Source organism: Gavialis gangeticus, unplaced genomic scaffold (genome assembly GCF_001723915.1).
Source record: "Gavialis gangeticus isolate Ggan-Ray unplaced genomic scaffold, GavGan_comp1, whole genome shotgun sequence".
Lineage (NCBI taxonomy): Eukaryota > Metazoa > Chordata > Crocodylia > Gavialidae > Gavialis > Gavialis gangeticus.
Window position 1 is genome coordinate 149,093,835 of NW_017729032.1, and position 10,170 is coordinate 149,104,004.

Below are 10,170 nucleotides of genomic sequence, written 5' to 3' on the forward strand. Positions count from 1 at the left end.
AACTACTTTGCATTGAGTTACAAAGTGCAAACTCTAACCAATTTCCCAGATGGATTTAATTTCAACCTGACCTACTGCCAAGTGAAATAAATTTCCCCACTATTAGAAATCCACCCCATTCTTTCCATGCCATGAGCACAAGGACCTGCACACATAAGCAGCTTGCCTCGGTTGCATAATATAGGCATAAATCTACTACCCCTACTCACTTGAATAGTTTCTTTGGGATGACCCGTAGGCAAGCCAGATTTGGTCTACAATATAGATTTTAATATTTAGGAAATTGAGGGCTTCAGAATACATAAATGTTCACGTGCTGTACATGATAATTGTTATAAACATTTTTAATAAAAAAGTCAATATACAACAATTTTTCTCTATTTAAGTTTAGTTCTAGATAACATTGCAGGTACTAGAGGAGCCAATTATTAAACACATCTAAAATGTCTAAGTAAAAACTTGATTAAAAATATGCACCATATATTTTATGCTATAATTTTGGCATACTTTAAGTATGTTCAAGGGCATTGATTTGGCTTAGAGAATCATGCAACAAAATACAGAAGAATAGAAGAGCACACTTTCAAACATTTACAGAAGTAAAACAGATAATGTTAGCAGTTTAGCCACTGCCTGTACATACTAGCACCAAGTCATTATTCACTGGGGTCATCTGTACTACCCATATCAGAGAAACACTGCAAGAACAACTGCACTCTATTTTTAAGTGCAGAAATGTTTGTTCATATTAAAGCTTAAGAGAGTAGTGGAGAAAGGGACAGGCAGTGTATTAAATTACTCGGCTAAGCATTTGTTTTCCTCTCTGTCTTTTACCATTCTCCACAAGGACTTTTTTGACAGCCACGCAAAATAATTGCCAAAAGGCAAACGTATAAAATCTTGATTTGACCCATTTTATGTTGCTTTTTTGCCCTCTCATGTTTGCAGGCAGATCTAATACTGCAAATAATGTTATGTAGAAAAACATGTCATGTAATTCCTGAAGAATCAAAGAAACTGGATTTTTTTCTTTTAGTGGGTATTGTGTCCTTTATCATAGGAACATACCAATTAAACAAGTAACTGAAGCAATTCTACCAGTACACCTACAACTTTAGATTATGGTAGCAGGAATAACGTATAAAAATTGTGATCCAGTTAAAAAGTTTCACTCAGCTTCCAGCATGCCCATTACCAGATGGCTGATTAGTCGGAGTGCAAATAAATAGTACGACCTACTAATAAGAAGAGCATTCCGGCAAACAAAGCAAAAAATATTCCTATAGGAGCCAGTATGAAAGACCAGCCATAGCGCACATGAACAGTAAAATCTGGACAATCCTTTTTCTTCATGTTCTCGTAGTTTTCCAAATCAGCCATTGCCTGGACCCAGATGACATACATCACGACCACCAATGAAAATATGATGCCTGAAAAAGAAACATCAATAGTGTAATGATAAGAAGTATGGAATAAATAATCGGTGTGTTTACTGAATATGCTAGCATCCCATCAAAGATCAAGGCCCTCTTTGTTAGGCACTGTCAGCTGTCCTCAGACATCTGTTGCCTAAAGTTGTGCTGAACCATATTAACTTCTCTCGTTCCTGAACTGCACTGACGTATGCACAAGCCTATCAGCTAAAGGGAAAAGATGCTGTCAATTCTATTGGACCATTCAAAGTGACCAAAAACAAAAGATGCATGTTTAAGGCGTGAGTTCAGCAGGTCAGCTACTATTTTGTACTTGCTCCCCTGAGGACAGTAAGAAGGAGAAATCTTTCTATCTCATAAGTTCTGGAATTGCTTCCCTGCATAGCTCCTCTGCAAGGTATGAATAGTATGAGCAAGGAGAGGAGATCCTTGCATCCTCCTGTCCGTTTGTAAATCCAAGTTAAGGCATATTGCAACACCACTTACGGTAAAATGCATAGTTTTAGGATGACTACTTCCTCTTTTCACTGGGACAGTCCTGGTTTAAACACCTATCTCTTTTGTTCAAACACTTCTGTACCATTTTCAGTGGGACGTCTTAGACAGGTGTTTAATGAGGGACTGCCCCAACAAAAGTGGCACTGTTTCACATATGCAGACAAGGTTCTTTGGGTAGATGCAATATCTTTTATTAGACCAACTAAATAGTTGGAAAAAAGTGTTCTTTGCAAGTTTTCAGGCACAAATGTCCTTCTTCAGACATACAGAAAGTCTGTTGGTGTTTGTATGCTTTCACATATACACATACACGTGCACACACAGACACATTCCTCTCTCCAGTACTCTGCATTCCCCCAGATGCATACTTGAGAGCACACTCAGCTGAGACCAGAGCTTGGAGACAACTGAGGATGCCAGAGAGCTGATGGAGCAGAATGTCTCATTTTGAAACTCGGGAAATATGGTCGCCCTACATATTTTAGAATGTACTCCATTCTACTGGAGTCTACTTGATCATTTTATGATGCATCACGCTGAATTTTCCTTAACTACCCAAAACAATGGGACAGCTATATGAAAAAAAATTAATCAGTACATCAATATTTTCATCAGATTGGGCATAACAGTTTCCTAAAAGTAACTACCATTAAATACAGGACTGGAAGGGACCTTCTGGGTCATTTAGTCCTCTGTGGTTGCAGGCAACCACATGATAAACATTTTTTCAAAAAGGCCACAACATCCATCCAGCCCCTTCTTCACACCACAGGCACAAAGTACCCCTTTCCCCACCAACATTAGGATCTTTAGTGCCAAAAATTTGGGCTAAACAGTGGGCTAAAGGAAGACAGCAAAGACAAATGGTGGTTTTCCAGCCACCATTTTGGAAAGCTGTTGGACTGTTAACACACATACGTACTTGCAGCACGCCTCTCCAACAATGTTATTAATCACATAGCCACTACATTAATATTCCAGAACGAGTGTTGCTTGATATACCAGCTGCCTCCCCTAGTACTCCATGTTATTTCAGTGGAATGCTGATATATCAGATGTTCAGCCTTGCAACATAGATGCTAGAGCAGAGCAATAGTATCATGTGACACTAGGGGCCAGATTCTGAATTTTTTGCTTACCAACATTCCCACTTAAGACAACGAGAGTGCTGGGTGCAGTCAAACACTCACAGCCACAGAGGTGACAGCTGCCAAGAAATAATCTTTACCCACTCACCCCCTCTCCTCAAATGCCACATCCCAAAAAAAAATTGCATGTGGTTGCTGTTAGAGCAGTCCTGGAAGCACACCCCAGGCGGGGAATCTGAGAGCCACCCTGGGCAAGTTCCAAAAATGGAACCAGACTGTATTTTATGCAAGCAGCATGTACAGAGCAGGAGATTGGGTGGAGCTAGTTTCTCAGAGGTGGTCTCAGGATTGCTACAGAAGAGGTGTAGGCATATCTTATATTCCAAAATTAGGGCTAGGTATTCAGATATTCAAATATAATGACGATAACTGACATCAAATATAAATTCCAAGATGGGTATGTATCTCTGTAATACAAAAAAAAAAAACAGTTTTGGGTGACACTTCTTAATAAAACTGGGTCCACAGATTGTAGAAGAAAAAGCAGGGGAGTGGGAGCCACAGGCTTCTGAGTTCTAACAGCAACTCTGCCAGTTCCTTCTGGTGACATTGGGCAGTTATGGCATCTATGCCAGAATGTATTGAAATTCTGAGTACGATAATTGAGTTATTTTGCTACAAGATGTCAAGGGGTGGAGTACTCAAAACTTTCTTTGACTTCAGCTGGAGTGGGTGATGCCCAATAAATCTGAAAATCATGTCCAAAAATCTTTGGAGAGTTTTAATCAGAATAGAATCATAGAAAATGAGGGTTGGAAGGGACCTCAGGAAGTCATCTAGTCCAAGGCCCTGCTCAAAGCAGGACCAGCCACAACTAGATCATCCCAGCAAAAGTTTTGTCTAACCATGTCTTGAAAACCTCCAAGGATGGAGCTTCCATCACCTCTCTGGGTAACCTGTTCCAGTGTTTTATTATACTCCTAGTGAGAAAATTCTTCCCAATATCTAACCTAAACTTCCCTTGTTGCAACTTAAGACCATTGCTCCTTGTGCTGTCATCTGCCACCACTGAGAACAGCCTAGCTCCATCCATCCTCTTTCAAACACTCGTTCAGGTAGTTGAAGGCTGCAATTAAATCCCCACTCAGTCTTCTCATCTTTAGACTAAATAAACACAATTCCCTCAGCCTCTCCTCAGAAGTCATGTCCCCCAGCCCCACCATTTCTGTTGCCCTCCACTAGACTCTCTCCACTTTGTTCACATCCTTTCTGTAGTAGGGGGCCCAAAACTGAACACAGTACTCCAGATGTGGCCTCACCAGTGCTGAATAGAGGGGAATAATCATTTCCCTGGACCTACTGGCAACACACTGTCAATGCCCTGTCTGTCCAGGGACTATTTAGCTACTTCATGGGTTTTCTGAGATTCTTAAATGTCTGTGGACCTTTTGAATAGTGGGATGTTCTTAAAAATGTAAAAAGTTTTCCAAGTCAGAATTACATTACCAGAATGAGGTAACATACTTGTGAAAACTGGAGGCCAGTGATTTTGGACTGATAACTTGATTTGCCAGGCCTCCAGCAATGAAGTTAACTGTTTGAAAGACATTAAATATAAAAAGCCTAAAACAGACCAAACCATATTTTTGGACTCATTAGTTGACCCAAATTCAAAGACTTAAGATATAATGCACTGACATTTTTATGGGAATTTATTTTGCAAACTTACTGTCTTTACACTTTGACCATCATGATTATCTGTAATGAAGTCATTCTCAATCACTTTCAGTTTATGAATACTAGATTTTGAAGCCTTCCAAAAAAAAAAGCTAGTATGGTTACCATGAAGCATAATTAAGACTTAAAATCCCAAAGTATCTGCAATCTTAAGGAGGCAGAAGAGATGCATTATAAGTGAGGCAGACACATTGCTTGACTGTGAAATACATGTTCAAGAGTATATATATATTTTAAGTGCTTGAGTTCATAACAAAGTCAACCCTCTCCCCCATCCCAACTCTAAATGGCATAAATTCAATTCTGAAAATATTTTACCCAACTAAAATGTTACACACACCCAATACTGATGGAATTTAGTACTGAACTTATACTAAATATCAGTATTAATAAAATATTCACCCAGAAAATTCACCCAGAGGATGGAAGCAGGGTGGCCATCATAGAGGACATTCCAGTTTTCTGCTACTCTGACCTCTATTGATATGAAACCCAATGCCTTTATGTCTTCCATTTTTCTCTGCAAGAGAAAAATTTTTCTTCAAGAGAAAAATAGAGGACATAAAGGTGCCGGCTTTCATATCAATAGAGGACAGAAGACAACTGGACTGTCCTCTATGATAGCCACCCTAGATGGAAGCCACTCCCCTATGGATAGGCAACACAGTGTCTAGGCTCCATTAAAGCTCTTTAAAAGAAGGTTTAAGAAGGACTTAAAAGGCACAAGGGCTTTAGGCTGGTTCTTTGCAGAAGGGCAGATTTTACTTAAAACAAAATATCAGACTGGTGACATATGAGCTTTTGTCATAAAAACAAATAAAAGGTATCCATCTTCATGTATCTGTACTTATTGCAGTCTCTAATGCACTTTGCACACACAAGCTAGATAACAACATTAGTTAGAATTTCTGCCATAAACCCAGCTAATTCCTGGAATGTTCCATGGCATGCAGTTGGCCCTCTTGCCTCTACTAATCATGTGGGAGAGTCCATTGCAGAAGTTAGCAAAAACTAACATGGGAAGCAAAGAGGCAGGACCTCCACTGCTGCCCATTCAATCTTATGTTGTGAGATGTTCAAGGATTCCTGCACTGAAGTGAAAAAACCTGAACAATAAAGGTGTCAAGAGCAGAAAAGAACATGCTTAATTCTCTGACAAGTTCAAAAAACGTCATTACCAAGAATCCTGATTTTCTCTGATTTTATTTTTTTCTTTCTGATAAAAAAAAAAATCCCCAATATTCAGGTTAAAAAAAGTTACCCAAAATCCATGTTTTTCCGTGAGTAAAATGAAATGCCACAAAAAAATGTAGATTTTGGGTTACTTTTTTAAACCTGAAAATTAAGGATTATTTTTTTTAATCAGAGAAAATAAAAATTGTTATCAGAGAAAACCAGGATCCCTGTTCATTACCCACACCAAACACATGGTGATACAGACAAGAGAAATTGTGGATTTACTGAATGGGCAATTGACTCTTGACCATTTATCTAAAGGAAGACAGACTCAAAAACAATTAATTACCTTACATGCAACATAAAAATATTTTTTTAAGACAGGACATAAACAAGAATATAAATAAAAATAATGTCACATACGATAATATAATCTCAGGATTTATATAGCAAAGTGCTTAATCTCCAGATAAAAGACACCATCTAAGTGTGAGTTTACCTGATTATCTCCATTTTATAGAAGACAAAATGATTTATACAATGACCAGAGTTAGATTTTCAAAGGCTCTCAGCACCCTCCTACTGCTGCTGACAGTGAGTCTTTTAGGGGCATTCTGAAAACCACACCAAAGTGATTTGTTCGAAGTTACAGAGCAAATCAACAGCAAACCAAAAAATAAAACAAAAAGTCTTCTGATTTTCAGTTCTACAGCTTTGTGAGCAAAACCACACAATCTTCTGCCATATTCAAGGGACTGTCTTAGCCAGTTGATGAAGCATGTATACAGGAGCACGTATAAATGCAACAGGCAGGGTTTCTCACCGGATAAGACTCTATCGTTTAACTTAAAGGTCTCCGGTGCATATCTCTGTGAGAAGCAAAATGCAGGCAGGTGCTTCCAGGGCTTAAGGGGTCTGATGCTGAGTGGAAATTCCCAAGGTATGCAGGGCCCCTCAGCCCCCTGGAGCACCTGCCTGGGGCAGTGACAGAATGTAAGCAGCTGCAAGCTGCCAAGTCTCTCCCACCACAAAGAAAAGAGACACCCACCACTAAACAGCAGCACAAATTAATACCACCTTTGTCATGGCCACAAATTTTGGGCATTTGTGGTACAGCAAGGGGCATGGACCTATCTTTTTGTCTGGCCTTTGTGCCACCAAAAAAGATGGTATGGTGGCACAGGGCAACAAAAGGAGAAGTCTGTCTCCACCCTTAGTGCATCAGATACAGGGAGCATGCAGGGAATATGACAACTTTTTAAGGCAGTTCCTCTACAACAGGGGTGGCCAACCTGCAGCTCTGGAGCCACATGCGGCTCTTCAGAAGTTAACATGTGTCTCCTTGAATCTTTGTGCAAGCACATGGTGACCAGCTTCTACTTGGACCAATAATTCCATTTCGAAGCTGGTCACTGTGTGTTTGCGCAAAGATTCAAGAAGATGCATATTAGCTTCTGAAAAGCCGTATGTGGCTACGGAGCTGCAGGTTGGCCACCCCTGCTCTATGAGATAATAAGAAAAAAGAAACTGTGATGGGTATTTGAAATTTCTAAGAGGCAAAGTAATCAGAATTGCTCAAAACATGCATTTGGAGTCTGATTTCGGTTAATTCACTGACGTAAATCTAAGTCATGTAAAACTTGTATATGTGAGAGCAGAACTAGGCCTTTATTTCTTAAGACTATTTGTTTAGATAAAGAGAATTATACTTGCAGGGAATTGTTAAGTAATTTGCTCCGCCATATTTCTATACTCACACATTTTCATCATTAGCTTGTCTGTCTCCTTCAAAATATTAGTCATGCCTATAAAAGTCAACAAAACATCCATTTCAAGTATAAGTGAAATGTCAGCTCATTATGAAGGAAAATATACTAAGATGAATATATTTGTTTTGGGAAATCTGGTCCTGTCCCCCATATGCTGACTTGCTATTGAAAATGTCATAAACCCTCAATTTGCCCAACTTTCATTTTATAATGACCAATGTGAAAAAGAAATCACACAATTCCATCAAATACTTTTAGAAACATTTAGTGCAGTGCTATATTTCTACATTTTAAGATTTTAGACCTCTTGTGAAGGGCATGGGTGTCCACTTGCCCTTGCCTTTAAGTAAGCATGGAATAAAACAGCAATTGCATGCATCAGGAACGATGGGAAAAATTCTTTCCAGAACATAAAATATGTCTGAGAGAGATTAGGATAAATAAATACTTTCCCCCCCGCCTTTTCCTTTCCATTCTGCATTTTTTTAAGAACCCACATGTTTGATACACAGCACTGTGCAGTGTGATAAGACACGTACTCCTCTGAGGTCACTCTTTTCTGTCACAAGCATTTATTCTTTTGAATTTCTTTCAAACAAATACTTTTGCATATTACAGGGGAAAAAAAAGAATACAGAACCTTTAGAAATGTCTATGCATTCAAGAGGCAGTTTGTTGGCCTTTAGCACTTACTCTTACCATGCAGAAATGCCTTTTACTTGTCAATGGTAGATGTCTGTTTATAGCATGAATCTTTCACTATATAGACACAAAGACAACAGGTGCTAGATAAATGATGAGACTCCTTTGGTTGTGCTTAAAAGTTCTGAAGTTCTTCTCCAATTTGCAGAGAACTTTTTTTATAAGCCAGTTTTTGTTTTCTCACTTAGCTCACAGATAACCCTCCCACTTTGACCTCTGTCCTTCTGGCTCTTAGGACTTTAGCATCAGACAGTAAGGGTCCTATTCAGCTCTTGAATATGCACATGGGATTCTTTTTAGTGTAACAGGAGCCTGCATGTACAACTGAGAGCAAAATGTGCTGTAAGTCAGTACCTAAAATACAGACATCATTCCCTTCATTCTATCAGCAAAAAAGTGGGGTGGAGAGAAAACCTAAATACCTTCTTAAACTTAGGCTCCCACAGGAGGCCTGATCATGCTATGAACCTCTTGGTGGCTTGTGAGTCTCATCAGTTCTCACTTAAGTCCACGGGAGTTGACAGCTCTAAGGAGTTCCCAGGAGGTACACAGCACCTTGAAGTATTAGGCCTATGGTAATTATGGGTTTTACTAAGACTTCTCTCATAATTAAATTATTATAGAATCACAGAAAAGTAGGGCTGGAAGGAAACTATGGAGGACATCTAGTTCAACCCCTTGCTGTAGGCAGGACCATCCTTATCCAAACCATCCCAAGCAAATCCTTGTCTAACCAATTACTAAAACTACACAGTCAACCCTGTCACACAGACTTGAAGTATAGCACCCTAGCTTCACCAAGGTAAAGCAGGAGAACAAGGGTGGCCATTGTCCTGCTGCTGTAAGAGTTGTTAAAATACACTTGAGGGATCCAAGGAAGACAAAAACTCCCACAGTCCATACCAAACTGAATATGGGGTAAAATTCCTTCCTGATCACTAATGTAACAACTGGTCTGCCCCTGAGTAAAAGGACAAGATTCTTTATCTGGGAATATCCAGGGTTAGCTCCAGCAGGAGCACTAGCACACTCCAGTCAAAACCCTCAGTTTTGGCTGCAGCCAACACCCAAAGTCTCTGAAGAAAGCAAAAAAAAAGATGAATCCCCTGACCAGAGGCATAATAAGCAGGATTTGCATCACAGGAGAATCCTGTGGGAGCGGAGGAGGGTGCATCCAGTTACTACTACAAAAGCAATGCCGTGCAGCTGCTTCTGCTACTGGGGCACACAGTTTTTGAGGATGGAGAGCATGTCTGGTACATCTTATAAGTCAGTGCCTGCTTTTCCACCCCAGTTATGTTACAAGCCCTCACATGTGTAGCAACAGGAGGGGGTGAGAAATTGCTTACTTCCTGGTCCCATGTGACAACTAGCAAAGCCAAAAGCTTGGAAACTATCTATAGTATAGCTTAGGCATGCCTACTCCTAGATCATCACTCACTGATATTTATGCAACTTCTTGAACACCTTGAGTGATAAAGATTTTGCAACTTCCCTTGGCATCTTATTCCACTGCTTCATTGATCTGACATTAAAGAAGTTTTTTCCTGCTATGCAATCTAAACCAGCTTTGCTGCAACTTCACCATATCCTGCCCCCTGCAGCAAGTGAAAAAAGGTGTTTTTCCTCTTCTTTATGGCAGCCTTCCAGATATTTAAAGACTGCTGTCATGTCCTCTTCAAGCACCTTCTCTGCAAGCTGAACATGCCAATTTCCTTTAGCCTTTCCTCATATAGCTTGCCTTACAAGTCCTTTATCACTTTTGTC

At 39.7% G+C, this 10,170-nt stretch overlaps 1 protein-coding gene across 1 annotated transcript in view; it reads right to left on the minus strand.

Annotated features, from left to right (window-relative positions):
• Window positions 1-328: 328 nt before the first annotated feature.
• TMEM182 (transmembrane protein 182) overlaps window positions 329-10,170 on the minus strand; it is an 82,096-nt gene continuing 72,254 nt past the window's right edge. Inside the window, exon 5 of the mRNA XM_019525552.1 lies at window positions 329-1,430. Coding sequence (XP_019381097.1) covers window positions 1,207-1,430 — 224 coding nt within the window. The 3' untranslated portion in view covers window positions 329-1,206. The remainder of the gene's footprint in view (window positions 1,431-10,170) is intronic.